This window comes from Aedes albopictus, chromosome 1 (assembly GCF_035046485.1).
Source record: "Aedes albopictus strain Foshan chromosome 1, AalbF5, whole genome shotgun sequence".
Classification (NCBI taxonomy): domain Eukaryota; kingdom Metazoa; phylum Arthropoda; class Insecta; order Diptera; family Culicidae; genus Aedes; species Aedes albopictus.
In genome coordinates this window covers 197,737,638-197,755,633 of record NC_085136.1, presented here as the reverse complement: position 1 = coordinate 197,755,633, position 17,996 = coordinate 197,737,638, and the positions used below count along the sequence as shown (strand labels likewise).

General features: G+C 41.0%; 1 protein-coding gene across 4 annotated transcripts in view; it reads left to right on the top strand.

The window, feature by feature from the left end:
* Window positions 1-17,996, top strand: part of LOC109423252 (hemicentin-2) — a 759,984-nt gene that overhangs the window by 178,911 nt on the left and 563,077 nt on the right. The window contains exon 1 of one of the 4 annotated variants that reach the window (XM_062846091.1): window positions 3,687-3,944. The exons of the other annotated variants lie outside the window; for them this stretch is intronic. Coding sequence (XP_062702075.1) covers window positions 3,911-3,944 — 34 coding nt within the window. The 5' untranslated portion in view covers window positions 3,687-3,910. Of the gene's footprint in view, window positions 1-3,686; window positions 3,945-17,996 lie in introns of those variants that run through there. 4 annotated transcript variants of the gene reach the window in all.

Sequence of the window (17,996 nt, the reverse complement as noted above, 5' to 3'; positions counted from 1 at the left end):
TTATATGTGGAAAATTTTTTGTTCGGGGCGAACTGTCATTTTATCCACGAAAAATAAAACAGTTTTCTTTATTTAACCAAAGGAATTTGAATGCAATAAAGTCGCGTTATACTTAGAAAAATGATATCTTTCGATTAGGCTATAGTAAATAGCAATATTTTATTCACTAAACAACCCAATTTAACCGACGTCAACTAGTAGCGAGCGCATCTGTTCGAACTCCGGATATCTGTTCTAAAAAGCGAACCGATCAAATCATTATTAACATTTACTACTTGATGCCGTATCTTAAGAGAACGAATCCAAATTGATAAGAACTGTTAATAAAACATATTCCTAACCACAATATTGCGTTTTTAAGCATATTAACAATTTTCCCGGGATCCCGGGATTTCCCGGGACAAACAACAAATTTTATCCTAAATCCCGGGACAAGCACATTGGTCGGGAAATGGAACCTCTAGCCATGATGATACATGTATAGTAAAATTGTACGAAAAACATCAATTGTTCGGATTTTGTTCGAAGAAATCGACAAAAAATGAAAATGCCTTTAAAATGAAATTGAGCGCTAAATCATGTTCCTATACATTCATATAGGCTAAAAGTAGCAGACTATGTACTATGATTTGGCATTTTTGCCAGGTATTTTCAAATCTGGACCACTGTGCGCCGGAGAGCCACGTTTTTCGACAGCCCGGTCAAAAAGGAAAGCCCGAAGTTGAAGTCCTCCTCCTGAAACCCATCAGAAGACGAGTGAAGTGAGTGGAATACCGGTGATCTGATGCAGTGTGGCCCGGTGGGCACGTCATTGTGCTGAGTTGACCGTCCCGCCGACGAAAAAAACGCGCCGGTAGGTGCCCAAGCGACGCGACTCCGAGTGGTAGGCACCAGCTTAGCGAAAAGACAAGGTGTGTATTTCCATTCTACGCATAGTTGTCCCATGTTATATGGGATTCCCATCAGTTGAAAAGGAATTTTTTTATTTTTTTAATTTTATTTTCCTTTTCAGTTGAAAAGGAAAATTAAAATTAAAAGGAAAAAGTAAATATGAAGCCTATATAACATGAACTGTTACCCATTCATTTTTGCCAGTTAAGCCCTGTTTTCCACCATCTTTAAAATGAATTGCTCTACCTTGGTCTTTTTTTAAGGGAAGTCGATCCGTAGCCTCCTCTTTGGAGCCAACTCTGAGGCCCAGAAAAAGCCTGGTGTGCCACAATACAGTAAATTCTAACAAGTGTTTTAATTTATCATTGTTGATACGGGGGTCACCAGTTAGCCTAGTGGTTAAGGCTATGGATCGCCAATCCGGAGACGGCGGGTTCCGTTCCGTTCCGTTCCGGTCGGGAAAATTTACTCAACTCCCTGGGCATAGAGTATCATTGTGCTTGCCTCACAATATACAAATTCATGCAATGGCAGGCAAAGAAAGCCCTTCAATTAATAACTGTGGAAGTACGCAAAGAACACTAAGTTGAAGCGAGGCAGGCCAAGTCCCAGTGCGGACGTAGAGCCAGAAAGAAGAAGAAGAAGACGGATGAGAAAAGTCAAACTAATTTTTCAATTAAAAACTCACTTAAACAGTAATTTTTAGAGCATAATTTTAGTTTAGCTATCATTACCATTAGCGAGTAACAATCCAGCAAGCTTGCTTGTTTGTGACTTACAATTGTTAGTTGGGAAGGCCTGTGGAGTATTGGAGCAGTCTTCACAGTATGAAACTTCGAAATAATCTTAGGCTCGTGGCTTATAAAGGGTGTGATTATGAGTATGAGCTACAAAAAGGTAGGTTGACAAGCTTCAGTGTCAAACATAGCTCTGCACTTCAAAAGTCACTGGAGTAAAGCAAGGATGTGTATGTACTAACACCAGCTATCACCGCTTCTGTTCTTCATCGTAATCGACGAGATCCAGGTAGGTGCAATTGATCGTGAATCAAATTGTGGGTTGTTGTGGGCAGCCCATTACCATGGAGAATTTGAATGACTTTGAACTGGCTGCTGACGTTGCTCTCTTAGCTCAACGATGCTCTGATATGCAGAGCAAGCTCGATGATCTTGCCGATCGCTTCTCAGCGGCAGATCTTACCATCAACGTCCACAAAACCATATCGTTGGATGTAAACACGGTCAACTCTTCCAAATTCACGGTAGCTGGGCAAGCAGTAGAGAATGCTGAAAGCTTCCAATATCTTGGTAGCCAAATGGCGGCCAATGGTGGCACCAAGTTCGACGTGGGTGCACGGATCAAGAAGGTGAGGCCTCTGCGAGTTTATGAAATGTATGGAAAAACAACCGGAGAAGTGGACGTACAGGGGATGGCCAAAATGTTTGGGATAGGCAACTTTTTTCTCTCTCACAAAAAAGTTCAACATGCTATAACTTTTCATAAAGTGCATCAAAAAATCTCAAATTTTGACTGTTTGTCAACCTATTATATGTGCATCATTGGTACAAATTTGGGCTCAATTGATTAATCTTTCGCAAAGTTAGAACCGTTCGGGCAAAACACTATTTTTTAGACAACTCATTTTTGAGCTGTCATATCTCGGAAACCAGTGAACCGAATTGAATGAAATTTTGTAAGTACACTAACAATATATAAATGCTTCTCAAACTATTAAAACAAAGATACTTTTTGAACGTTGGAAAAAGTTATCATGGATTGGCACTTTTTGGATTTTTCTCGAAAAAAATTAATTTTTTTAAGTCAATGTCAATAAATTTTAGTGTTGATGTCCAAAGGTTTTTCACTTCTGTTCTCAAGTTATCTTTAATCAGATATATTAGAGCCTATTTAGATTAAAGGAAGAACACATTTAGTATTTTTTGTGTGGTATTGTGAAATTGACTTATTTTTCTCTATATGGGTAAAAAATTCAACCCGGTATAACCTAATTCACCGTGAGAAAATATTACATTTTATAAGGTTGTATTAAGTATCAATATATTGTTGATAAACGTTAAAAAATCATTCAATTCGATTCACTGGTTTCCGAGATATGACAGCTCAAAAATGAGTTGTCTAAAAAATAGTGTTTTACCTGAACGGTTCTAACTTCGTGAAAAATTATTCAATCGAGTCCAATTTTGTACTAATGATGCACATATAATAGGTTGATAAACAGTCAAAATTTGAGATTTTTTTTATGCACTCTATGAAAAGTTACAGCATGTTAATTTTTTTTGTGGGAGAAAAAAATGTTGCCTATCCCAAACATTTTGGCCACCCCCTGTAGGTATCCGAATTTTCAACTCGAACGTGAAATCTGTCCGCCAGTGAAACTCGGTGTGTGTCAGTCAGGTCCGTGCACAGAAATGGCGCCAAGGGAGGGGTTTTTTTCCTGATTTCAGCAAAAAGCGGAGGGGCGCCTAGTGTATGGAATATCGGTTAGGGAGGGGGGTTTAACCCCCAAACCCCCCCCCCTCCTTGTACACGGGCTTGGTTTCAGTGTAGAATACTCCGGTACATAATTTGTGCATAGTACACAGTAGTTTGGCTGAGTAGGCCGCGGTCGGTTGTACGACATTTTAAAACGATAAAACTCAGCCCCTCAAGTATACATTCTTATCATAAAAATGTATCACCCAATACATATTCTCATTTGTGGTAAGTTCAATTATACTTTTTCATCTGCGTGGCATTTAAACTACCAAACCTTTTGTCAATAGAGAGTTGAATATGAAATACCATAGCACTGTGCCATTAGTTCGCAGCACAAAAGCACACTTGAATTGTTGAGCTCCACGTCTCGTTACTGGGTCCTGTTATTAAAAGTACAGCTCGCTGCACCGTCATCAAAAATCAACAATTTTTGCATCCCTGCTGCAAGCCACTTCATAAAGGAAAAGCTATGCCATCCCATTGACGAACCGGACACCCTCATCATTGTGTTGCGCTCTCTCGCATGCCGGCAAAAGTGCGCTCTTGTTCGATAGTAGGTAGGTACCCACTTTACCCACATGTCCGGCATATCTCGTCCAACTTCATCTTATCTCTCAAATTGGATGACTCGCAATAAGCTCCTCCCCCATCCTCTCGGTTATGTACTCCTTCCGCCCGCCTTCCTCAGGTAAGAGGGCGGCCACCACCTATGGCAAGGACTGCTCTGGTGACGGGTTATCGCCCTTTTCCATCGGCTCCATCCATCATCGGATTATATGATTAAAACTTTTCATACAAATTGATTTATGATAAAATTTACTCGAACAAAGTCGACAAAGACCAAACCCGATGAAGGATTACACCGGTTGTTGCTGGCCGATGCGTCGTCGTCGTTGTGAACATGCCGGAATCCTTCTAGGCGCTTGTCGAAGGCATTCGACTACCGGCATTTGACTATGGCGATGGGTATCTACCTATAGATATCTGACAACAGGGATAAATTGACAAGAATGATATTGGTTTATATCCGTAGATTCCAATCAAGATGGATGCGTCGATGCATTCGAATAAGTTGATATGTTTTCTCAGCTGATTGATTCCCAATGTTTTCAGTTCGAGCATGCTTCTGAGTAGGAAGGAATGTCAAAGCAAATTAAATTATTATGCTTTCCAAATTAATTAATTCGCCTTTCGGTATGACATAGGGTATATGGATTATTCCTTGGCCTAATTTGCAAACCGCCTTGACAATTTTGATCATAACTCGTGAATTAATAGCACTAGAAATAATATGTTGACCCTATTACGCACTCTAGGCAATGCATGTTTCACCAATTGGAAGTAAACTAACGTAAATATTCAAGAATTTACTTAACTAAGTTGAAAAGATTCGATGTGATGGTATGCAACGTTGGTCTATGGTACATAAATTGGCCTATTAGTGGATACAACGTTGGCCTATTGCTTTCCATGCACTAGAACCACTAATTATCTCATTTTTTTCAGTATTTCTGCTGAGGTATTATCTCTGTTTGTTCACCAATCATACTTTCAAATTACAATTTCGGAGCCAAATTTTCAAAAAACTATAAATAAATCACTTAAACTAAAGTTCTTTCTTTTTAGTAACGAAAACAATGCAACCCGATTATAGTGCTATATTTTAACAATCACCGCACACAAAATCTATCTTTCTGTTCGTTCTCTCTGGTTCTTACGCAAGCAATGTTGTTGGCGTCACTTTATCGGTGTTTTTGACGTCACTTTACTGATGGGCCAAGATTTGGGTACATAGTGAAAAAAATGTCCTCAATATTCGGCCCACATGTAATTTGTAAAATAGTTATTATTCGTTAAAAACAAACATACAAATTCAAAATAGCATCTTTGACAGTCGTATCAAATGTTCAGTTATTGAAAAGGCAATTCGAAATATTCCAGAATCATGTCATTTATGATCACGTGTATAGACTACCCACTTAGCCGAAGAATCATGGCGTCTACAAAAGCTAAACAAAGTGACATTTTCATACAATTTTAATACTCCAAAGTGCTAAAATTGAAACGAAATGTTACAGGTGTTTGGCGCAAAGCTTTTCCGATATCCAATTCGGCGTGTTTGTTTGAGTTTTTGGTTAGCGTTAAGATAGGCCGAACGAGGGGACTATGCCAACGAAGCATCCCGATACCCTATCTGTACATAACACAAGTTTTGAGAACGACTGCATTCATTCAATATTATTGGAATCTATCTCCTTCATGATAACTGGATGACTACTAACCAACCAATTGGGCTTGCACGAATCAGATCTTTTCCGAATATCAGATTTGCAAGGTTGTTACATTCTCGCGAAATACACTGCCCATCGCATGTTTTCTGTTTTGGAGCGGCAGCCATTGCCAGAGCCAGAGCACTTTTGGCTTACTTTCCAGATAATTTTACTTGATAAAAGTATGTTTATATATGTATACTAGTTACAAACTAAGGTTAGTTAAAATACATCGACTCTGACCACTATCTAGTGGTGCTCAAACTACGCTCAAAACTTTTTATAAGGAACAAAGTACGGTACTGACGGCCGCCTCGGTACGATCTAGAGCGACTGACACAACCGGATGTCACCTCAGTGTATGTACAGAATCTCGAAGCAGTGTTGCCGGACAAAGGTAAGCTCGATATGGAGCCTTCTTTTTTGTTCTTCTTTTCTTGGCAATAGAAGGATAATCTGATCAACAGATACATCGAGGGGATTTCACCAAGGAGGGTGCAGGCACGTCAAACTCGAACAAACTACGCCTGCCTAACACGCATCGAGCGGGCCTTCCCAAACAACACAATGCGATTTCGCGGGCCATCCCCATCGGCAATACAAACCGATTTCCAAGCAGGATTCGACCAGGCTTCTGGTCGCGTTGCCAGTCACACTAACACACTCGCAAAAGATGAGCGGTAGGCCTACCTTGCCGCTTGCGTGTCCCCTGGATTTCACACGTATGCCACAATAATGGTAAAGTGCCGTTAATAAATAGTAATAATAACACAGCGTAACAAAAATTAACTTTTTGTCTGTCTCAAGAGCAAACTTATGTGTCTCCGAAGGATTTTGGGACGCTGAATCCGAATTTGGGCTCAGATTTGCTCTAACACGTCACAATTTTGAGCTATAGGGGTGGTGGGGGTAAAGTGGACAACCTAAGCATTTTGGTCGTTTCCCACGGAAATGCGGCAAAATCCATCTGCTTTTCCGAGTAACATGGAAGGTAATGATATACTCTAGAAATATTGTAAGGGGTTGCATTCAAAAAATATTGTTTTCTTTGATTATTTTCTTCACCAAATCGTGCATCAAAATAACGTGAAAAAAATTGGTGGGGGTAAAATGTACAATCGGGGGTAAAATGAACAAGTCGTTAAAAGTTATATAACAGCATATTGTTGCTATGTTTTTAAATACAAACTATCAAATTTCATACGATACCTTTATTTTGTTGTTTTCAAACTTTCAATACAAACTTTGAAACACACTTAAATAATTATTGTTAAAATAGTGTAAAAAACAAGCACTGTTTTGGATGAAAATTATATTTTGTTGATATAATATATTTTTTATAACTTTTTACTTCAATTATCTCACGATAGGTATGATGGCTGATGATTCTGAAGTTTGCAAAAAGAAAAATGAAATTTTGGTGAAATTTGAACCGATTGTCCATTTTACCCCCACGGTCTGATTTTGTTAAAAAAAAATTCAAAACTTTTTTTTTTATCCAAAACTTAATTTTTTTTTCGGTCAAATATATTCTTCTACGTGGACTTTATTGGTTTAGGGTGTAAAACTTGTAATAATTTGAAAATAAATTACGAGAAAACCTTAGCAATTATAAGCAGATTTTACATCATTTCCTATTTTTCACGTGATTTTTAAAGTTTTAGTCATCTTGAAGAGGTTTATTTGATTTTAATGTTCAAGATCAGCAAAAGTATAATGATTCATGCTTAGGCATTAGCTTCAATCGTTGAAACATTTTGAAAAACAATAAAAGCCATGAAACTGTACCCTGTCCATTTTACCCCATCTGTCCACTTTACCCCCACCACCCCTACCTCAATTTATAGGACAGAATGTGCGATTTTGGGCTTTTTTGACTGCAAGCCATTAAGCAAGGAAATATTTTTTTAAGCAATCAAAAGGTTAATTGGTCAATTAACATCTAAACTGACGACTTATGCAAAATATTTCGTTTTACCAAATCGAATTTGATAGTTTTAAGCGATTTATGTTAGGTACGATATTTCCCATACAAGTCATCTTCCAAATGTGGCATGCAAGTTTTCATACCTACATAAAATGCTAAAATTTATCAAATTTGATTAGGTCAAACGAAATATTTTGCATGAGTCGTTAATTTAGATGCTAATTGACCAAATAACCTTTTGATTGCTTAAAAAAATATTTTCAAGCTTGCAGTCAAAAAAGCCCAAAATCGTATATTTTGCCCTATAAATTGAGGTATATCTCAAAATTGTGACGTGTTGGAGCAAATCTGAGCTCAGCTTCGGATTCAGCGGCCCAAAATCCTTCAGAGACACATAAGTTTGCTCTTGAGACAAAAAAATGTTGCGCTGTGTAATAATAACATCGAAGCGAGGATCAGGTTTCACGGGAATGGGGCCGCCTCGTACAGGCAAAGTAGTAGCCAGGCTACAACCCCGACCTACTAAATATGTTTACATTACCGGCAAGCCCTACGTCTGTCCGGGACACCAAGAAATCCCGAGCAGAAGGGAATAACAACAGCATAAGGAACTGTGTTATTTGGGTAAAATAACTGAATAATAGAATTGATTATTTTTAAGTTAACAACATAACAGATTATGTTATGAACTTGTCTGTCATTAGCGGCAAAATAACAAATACAGTGACCCCACAATTTATGAATCGGCAAAAATGACCACAGTTTATGGATCACTCCATTTGATCAACATGGTGATTCATAAATAGTGTACAAAATTAAGGTGATTCATCGGTGTGGGGTCACTGTACCAAAACAAAAAAATCTTCTTGGAAAACCATTTTAATAACTTGTTTTGTTAGTTTCAATAACAACTTAATAACAGTGCATTTGGAAAATATTTCAATAACAAATTTTAATATCAATTTGTTATTGATAATAATCGGAAATCAAAATTTGTTACTATATCAAAATCGTAACTAAGTAAATTATAATACTTTTTATATAAAATTATTCACTTTGTCTCACAAACCCACAAATAACATGAGTACCGTAAACCGGGGTCAAATTGATCAGTGGGGTGAAATTGATCATTCGGGTACTACATTGTAATTCCATACTAGGAACTGTGTAGACTTTCGATTTTTTTAGAAAAAAGTTAGTTTTGCCTTATTTTTTTAAGGAATTTGCAATGTATTTCTCATTTAGCTGAAATAATTGCTACTAAACAATCGATTGGTAATAGGACTTCCCGTAAATTCTCTGTTTTAACATTTTTGTGGAACCTTGGCTAGGAAGTTATTTTGCTAAACAGAGCATGTTATAGTTATAAAAAAGTTCATTTTATGATGAAATAGTCATTTATTGTGGTAGAAATCACTTCACTTCAAATTAAATGGCCTACCTTTAGGCATTTAAGAGGAAATTCCAAAATTTAATTTTGCATTTAAAGTATTAAATTCACTAGTTGTAAGATTTTAAGCGCGTTAATCGGGTTTAGAAGAGCAAAATTAAGTGGAGAAGGAAATTGTCCTTCCCAAGCGATACTTAATTGTATACTGATCAATTTCGCCCCAAAGTGGTATTTCCATTTTTTTGAAATTTGGAGTTATTTAACTTAAAGTTTAAATTTGTTGAACAAAATGTCACAGGGTACTGGTTTTACAGAAATTTTTTTGGCAATATTTGAATTGGCACTGATGTTATCCGCAAAAGTTGTTTTAAAGTGATCAATTTGACACCGGATTACGGTAACAATGATCGAAAAATACTACTTCCAAAAATTTCTCCGAGAGTGCTTCCACGAAATCATTCACAGATTTTCAAAGACTTCTCTAGGAATTCCTTCAGAATTATGAACAGAACCCCTTCAAGGATTTCTTCAGAATTCCCCGTGATTATTTGTCCCGAATTTTATCTTGAGATTTCTCTGAAAATTTCTTTGAGAATTTCACCAGGAGTTTTTTCCGAAGAATTCCCCTGGAGTTTTTCAAAAGATTTTGCCAAGTATTCTAATAATTGCTCAGAAGTATTACCTTTGGAATTTCTAAGAAGATTGCGCCAGGAGATCTTTTGAAGACTTCTCCAGGGTATCGCAGGGTTCCTTCAGAACTTCCAAATCGGCATCAACATTTCAAAAGGGCGTAACTGCTTTTACAACCAATTACTTCTCACAGAGCTGTGCATTGTATATCATTCATGTTACGCAATTCACATCCATTAAATGAAAGAGGAGGATTTTATCTTTCTATTTGTGCTAGTGGATTGCTCGGGAGGGATGAGATACGGTCCACAGCTTTATGAGAAGGCATTGGTTGCAAAAGCAGTTACGCCCTTTTGAAATGTTGGTGTCGAAATGTTTTCCCAAATATTATTTAAGGGATTTTCAGAGGATTCGTTCGGAAATTTCCTTTCTAACTGAATACAAAAGTGGAACAAAACAAAAGGACAGATCATTATTATCGAATTGTCGCTTTGATTTCAATACTTGTTACTGTTGTGCTATTGTTGATAAGTTGATCAATAGTAAAACAATCACAAAGCTTGTACTTCAACAAAACATGTTATTGAAATGTAATTGAGTGAATTTATATCAATAGCTTAATTATAACTAAATGAGATTGTCCAAAAAAAATTGTTATGGGAAAGCTATGACTTGATAAATAAATAATATCAAAACAAAATATAAAAACAGGTTATGTGATTTCGTAGTTATTAATTTGATATTCTCTTCTGCTCGGGATCATTGCTTCGCAGAGGGGCTCGTGCACATCACATCTTCAAGGTAGCTGCGCTGCCATGCAGCAATGAACATCGATGACAAAATCTTTGGTGTGTCCACTAAGCTAGTGTACTGGCGCTTTACCAGCTTCTCAGGAGACCTTACCACTGCTTGATTTTCAATGATGGATAGATGGTGGCCCTACTGCCGCACAGATCACATGTTTTCGCGAGAACGATGTTGGTTATTATCCCAGTAGTAAATTCATAATTACATGAATAATAAATAAGTTATTGGAAGTAAAGGTACGACCCGAATGACTACTTTCGTGCGAATGCAAGTAATACTAACAGAAGAATTTTCATTCAATTCAACTGCTGCAAGAGTCTCGCAGAGATACAACCCGTTCGGCATTCACCTCTCTTACATTTCCCGTTACCATAATCGAGCCAAGGCGAAGCCATCAGTGACATCCTGCCACCAAGCGGTTGAAAAAGTCGCATACGTTTGCCTTTCCGTGCTGCTTCGTTTAATTCCAAGAAACCCAGAGATTCCATTTTCTGATACAGCAGCATTCAGTCGGGTACAGAGTGCCATTCGAGCAGTGCTGGACACAATAATCTGCTCTCGATAGCATCCGTCCCTTCCAAGTCTCTGTAGATGCCTAGGTGTATACGACGAAACACGTCGCGCCGGGTCCCATTTCTGGCCCTCTACTTGTTCTCTTTCACGGTGTTACTCAGCATCGAGCTCGGGTGCATTATTAAAGCAATAGTTTAGTTTCAATTTCCATAATATCCCTTCAGCCTCCTCTTTATTTCCCGGTCAAAAAATAGAAACTGTACTTCGGGGACGCATTCAGAATCGGCCATTCGGCATTACCATGGCTGCTTACTGGGAGGAAAACTGTTCCGTTGGGTGAGTAACCTACCGACCGAGGACCGTCCGGAAACAAACGGTAGTCGCCAGCATGTCGACAGACTTATCGCACAATGATGGTGCTTTGCGGTGGCGGCAGTTGAGCATATTTAGCAGTCGGTACTCTGTTTAACTTCCTAGAGAACACATGGCTTGGGCAAGAGAGCAATTTCAGTTCGCTCGTTTACAAAGTGATATCTGTTTTGAATTTCGAGGCCATGCTTCCTGATGGTTATCATTACCAGCCACGTTTTTCATGATTTTGCCCTTCAATTGTGGGTGGGCTCGTGACCTACAGTTTGCAGTAGAGTCTTCGAGAGAAATGCGATTCGCGGTGGTAATGCCAATCAGAGCAGTGGCAAAATTCCATTCAAATTTTAATTCGGTATGGCCGTGTCATGAAATCTACTTTAATTGACACCAATTTTCAATTTCATTTTTCAACGCTGGCAGGTGATCAACTTGTCTGGGCCCATATTTATGAGTTCCACTGCGATACCAGCTGTTTTGTTGGTTTGTTGACTGTTGACTGGCATCCTTGACTTCCCTCTGTGGAAGTTGCATTGGCCCTTCTTGCTTTCGTTCTTCACTCCATCCAGGTGCTCATCGAAGTGCTGCTTCCACCTTTCAATCTTTTTTTTTCCTTCTAAACCATAGGGGGAAAAATCTGCTCAACAGACACCCTAACAGGAAGGTTAGGGTAGTGTGGGGTTAAGGCCGTCTTCTACAACACTAGTAAAAGCCAGGACTACTCTCTCCTCGACCCACTAAAACACATTCCTATGGTCGCCAAACCCTACGTCTCTCCGGAACCACCAAGAAGGTATTGCTTCAGAGAGGGGCTAGTGCACATCGCACCCTCAGGGTAAGCTGCGTAGCCTAGCAGCAACGAACATCGATGACTCGCTCTGGAGAGTCCATCACGGTAGCATGCTGGCGCTTAGCCAGTTTCCCGAGTGGTCCTCGCCACTCCCTTTGTCCTCGGAAAGCGGGCAGGGTCAACCCCGCCCGCGCCCAACTGCTTTGCAGACATCAAGAACTGATGCCCACGTGCAATCCGATCTGACCTGCTGAAGGCAAGGGTGTCACTACCCTCCAGGCCCTATCAGCTGCACCAGAAGGTTGCTGACAGCAGGGTCTCCACCTGCCCCGACCCTTGCCGGGGACCCCTTTCCAACCGCGGGCTCAGATCCAACGCAGTGGACCGACGCCACGACAGCACCGCTACCGGGACTTCCTCTCCGCGGCCACTTAATCGCTGTAAGGCTCGATCTCGACTGCAGGGCACCGGTATGACCTACGAAACCGACTCCGAACCCCTGGACCACCTCTTGTACTGCATCTGGACTAGCCATTCTCCGAGTCCACGTGCCACCTCCTCTGTAGCTCCCAGACGATATGGGTGATAGCCGTTGAAACGGCGTTCCAGCTAACCTCATCCCTATACATCCTCTGGACCAAGTTGTCCGGAGTTGTGTCCTCCCCGCATGTGGCAAGCATGCGGTCACGCATTGTGCGAAAACGCGGGCACACTAACAAAACGTGTTCCGCCGTTTCCTGTAGACCATTGCACCCTGGGCATTCGGGAGAATTCGCATGCCCGAAACGGTGTAGATACTGTCGGAAGCAACCATGACCTGTAAGGACCTGTGTCAGGTGGAATGTAACTTCCCCATGGCGCCTATTAATCCAACTATCTACCCTCGGTATCAACCTATGGGTCCACCTTCCTTTGGTGGAACTGTCCCACGCGCGCTGCCATTTGACCATAGAGGCCATCCTGGCAGTCCTGCGTATGCCTCTTATGCCGCGCATTTCGCACTCCATGTTCTCGCTGATAAGAATGCTGATAGGCACCATACCAGTAATGACGCAGAGAGCGTCGTGTGACACGGTACGGTACGCGCTCCCAACCTTCAGGCACATAAGCCTGTAAGTACTTTCCAGCTTCCGTCGGTAGCATTCAGTACTTAGCGCGGTGCCCCGCGCCGGGCCGCCATACCTAAGTATGGACGTAGCAACACTAGCCAGAAGCTTGCGCTTACTGGCGTACACCGCAGAGCTATTGGACATCATCCGGGATTATGCCGCAATAGCTGTGGAGGCTCTTTTACAGGCATAATCGACGTGGCTACCGAAGGTAGCTTAACATCGATCATCACGCCCAAGTGTTTGACAGAGAGCTTTGACAGGATAGTGCACTCTCCTACCTACACTGATCTTCGTCTGCTGCTCCGACTTCCAGTTGTTAACAACCGTCACCTCTGTCTTGTGGTGAGTCAGCTCTAGTTTCATGGACCGCATCCACGCCTCCACAACCTTAATCGAGTGGTCGGTAGTCAACTTCACCTACTCGATCGTTTCACCGTAGACTTCGAGCGTAATGTCGTCGGCAAATCCGACAATCTCCACTCCACTTTTCAATCTGCTCACGTCCATTCGCCAAAAGGCTCCTATTCTTATTCCTGCCGAGTGTGTTATGCTTCTGGTAGAACTTCCGTGTTGATTGAGACTGACATAGAAGGCGCTTTTTCTCCTAAAAATGTCGGGGTTTCTGTTCCCGTTTCTATTCGTATCGTTTCACGTTGTTGCTTCATCTTGGTTCTTCTTCTTTTCTACTGTATGGCTATACAGAACATGGTCGATTTGCAATTCCGTCTGTTATTGTGATCTCCAGTTGTTGGCGCGGATTCCAACAGTTCTGGTATTGTAAGGGTCGATTTCCGCAATTATAATCACCGGCAAATGAAACACGGGATTTGGTGTAATGTAAAGGTAGATTATAATATTCCTGCATGTAAGAAAGTTGTACATATTGTTATTAGAAATTTAGGGAATGTGTTTGATATATAATATAGTCAATGTAAACAATTATAAATAGGAAATATTACGCTTACTCACGTTTAGTCCCCTCAATACACGCTTCTAACTATCCTTCGTCTTCGAAATGACTTTGACCACAATGCTAGTTTTAATGAATCAACTAATTATTGGATGAAACTTCAACTACTTATCTATGATTCTTACCGGGTTCGTAGAGTATATTGGTAGTAGAGTGAATTATGTCCTCAGAATAGGATCACACAACAAACTGTGAATATACGCATGTAAGCTTTAGGTTCAATTCAGTAGTTTTAAGCGTTTACCTGTTAATTTCTTTGTTAATTCTAATAGCAGATAGATTTAGAAATTTGAGAAATAGTTTGTAGTCCAACTCGCGTTTTTGCTTTACTTTTTAGTTTCTATTGATTATTTACATAGTGTTTACTCACCGTTGACAGCTATTCAAGCATACCTGTCATATCTGTCATACCGCTCTATGTGTACTCCGAGGTAGATACAACAGTAGGTGCGCTGACGGCGATGAGCTCGCTAACACCAGTGGTAACGATAAGGGAGGCTGTGTTAGAATAAGGTGCCATGTGTGGCGATGTTTTTGGAAGAAGCGAAATCGATGAGTCGTAGGCCATTTCCGCAAGTCAGCTGGTGGGCGCTGAACTTTGCAATTGTCGGTCTCATTTCTTCCTCCTGGCCTATCTGTGCGTTTAGGTATATTATGATGATCTTAACGTGTGTTGTGGCCGCGTGTAGAATGCACCCTCGTCATCAGCAGTGCTTCCGGACTAAACACTTTGATTATGCTGCAGTTGAAGCATCAGCCCTTGATCCTCAACCTGCACATTATTTCGTCGATCGGCCACAAACCGATCACGCGTCTCTGCACATCGGCCATCAAGATGAAAGCTGTTCCCTGCTCGCGTGTATTGCCTCAGCTCTGGTAGCTGGTATGATTACCTCTAAACGTTCGCACCCTGGATCCTATCCGACACACCTCCTGCAGCGCTGCAACGCCGAACCCGCGGTCCTCCAGTTGATCGGCGAGTACGCGGGTGGTCTCAATGAAGCTGAGAGACCGGCAGTTCCACGTACCGAGTGTCCAATCGCAAGTTCCTTTTGTTCTCTGGGGTCGTTGCCGTTGGTCTCGGTTCGTATTATTCTGTTGCTAATTTTCCATTACAATGATTTTTTTCTTCCCTTCTTTCCGGAGGACCGTAGTGCACAGTTGAGCTTACAGTCCTTTCTTGGCACTCGGACGTCGATCAGCCACATGAGGATTAACCGCTGTTTCTGGAGAACAGACGTTCAGGTTTGTAGAAGCAAATCCCCGTTCTCTGTCAGCCTACGACCAAAGTTTTCACCGGGGTTGGTTACCCGATCTTCCTCAAGGTTGCTCGCAGCCCGATGAGGAGGTAAGGATAGGAGTTGCTGGGCAGAGATACATGGATCTCAATGGGATATGAATTGCGCGATATACCCGACCTTTACCGTTCCACAAGTACACGATATTGGTATGCCGTCTGTGTACCAGAGCTGCAACGATAAGAACGAACAGTGGTGTACGTTATACCTGGTTGTTTTCACGTAACGCCCACACATTCAACATGATTGTGCATGATTATAAAGAACATCATCTTATAGTTATTATCCCAACAAGAAACACATCCTTAGGAACAAAGGAAAAGTAATTATAAAATTGAATTTCAAATCGAACAACCCCACCAAACACCAGCCCAGCTGACACACCATTCGGTCTCGTCCCAGATATGCAAACTCACTGACTGTGGGAGTGTGCAGTCAGGACAGCTTAGCTTGCTGTTGATCCACCCGAACGCCGACGACGACAAGCAACGAACGTTGCGAGTAGGTAGTACCTAGCAGCCCGCCAGCAGCAGATTATACCAGCAGAAGAGCTCTGACTGGCTGGCGAAGCGACCCAATTTGCACCGGAAAGGAATCGTTCAGCAGCAGTCCTATGGTGCTACGGTACTGTTTCACTAACAGCACCAGGGAGTATGCTGTTTTTGCACAAACAAATGGCACTCTCGGGAGTGAGAAATTAGTTAATGTAAATTTTTGACATGCTAAATTTAAATTACATTCGCATACATTGCTCCGCACACTGGCTTGTTCGTTTGTTCCATCCAAGTGTTGGTCCTGGCAGTAGGATCAGCATTGAGCAGCCACAGCAGTAGGTACAGAATGAAGTTTCGATTCGTTTTGTATGCTACTGTCATCCATGCAGTCGATATGCCCCGAAAGAGAGTTGGTACCTATACAGCAGACGACGGCGACGGTGGCATAAAGGTTTGCTCAGAGGGAAAACCACTTTCTCATTGTATACTGATATTTAGCTCAAGGTTGGCAAGATAGCGCCGATTGCTCGGCAGAAGAGCCCTGAGGCTAAACGAACGTATATTTGTGGTGGTTGCAGCTTTCCATGTGAAGGAAGGGGGGGGGGGGGCAGTTAAAGTTTATGATACTGCTGCTTTGGGCTTAATCACCGGCTTAATGAGTTTTCCGAGCGAGAAGTTGCCTTCCAGTTAAAGCAATTTGCATTTCCACAACGATACACGATCTCGGTTGGTTATGGAAATTAGATTCTGTGCTGTTAGATTGGTTAATTGTAGGTGCGTATTCGTTGTACTCTGTTTTCTACAAGCCGGTTGTAGAACATTTCATTTAATTAACGGTAGAAAAACATACTTGTATCGATTGTTATCATTGATTTGTAGGACTTTAATCGCTTTTAGATTTTGATGGGAAATCGACGAATTGATGAAATGAAGACAGTGACATCTGACAACTTTTTCGGTGATAAATGTGAACTTAAACAGGTGACCTTTAATTCATGGTGTGATGCGGCTACATGCTTATCGTGCCTAAGAGTAAATGGTTAGGGAGACTGATCAAATTTCAATTCCTAACCGAACCATGGAGTATTGGGATGCCCAACACAGCCTCTCTTATCTTTACACCTGAAGATCACCGTAGCAGGCAGAATCGCAAATTGACCACGTTCTGATTGACCGGCGGCTCTTTTCCGACATTATCGACTTCAGGACCAATCGTAGCGCCAACGTCGACTCCGACCACTACCTAGTGATGGTCAAACCGCTCCCACAACTTTCCACCATCAACAATCCCAAGTAACACCGAAAACATGATTCGCAATCGCAAAGTATTTACTTTGTCCTATAGCAGTTGTTTCAAAGTATCTCAAAATATATCTTGTCTTATATATGCCGTTTTCATGATATTTAAAACTAATTTATTTTGATCTTCCGTGTCAGTAAGTCGTATTAGGGAGAATATTTTGTTTTAACAAACAAGCCTAATTATTTATTGGATATGTTCTAATAAAGTTCATTTTGTTTCAGTCTGAAACGTCTAATTATGTTCTATAGCTGCCTGAAGATGTTTGGTAAAACAATGTTTCTAAGTAAATGTTTTACCAAACATCTTCAGGCAGCTATAGAACATAATTAGACTTTTCAGACTGAAACAAAATGAACTTTATTAGAACATAACCAAACAAAATAATAGGCTTGTTTGTTAAAACAATATAAATTACGACCTGTGCCTCAATACCTAGCTCGATCCTAGTTGGGCACGATCGCGACATGCCGTTGTCTCTTGATGACCACGATAGCACTGTGGTCCTGGATCGGGACTACGTCTCCTCGATATAGCATACCGCAAAAATTGGCGATGATATCCGACAAGGACGAATACTGGTGCTGTGCTCTGGGTCCGTGAAGTAACTGAGCATACGACATTGGCAGATAGTGGATCCTTGAATACGGCATTGCCCATGGATGATACAGATAATTGTAAGGGCTTAATTTCAATTCGAACTTGGCCGATTCCTCGAAGTCGACGAACTTTTTATCGATGG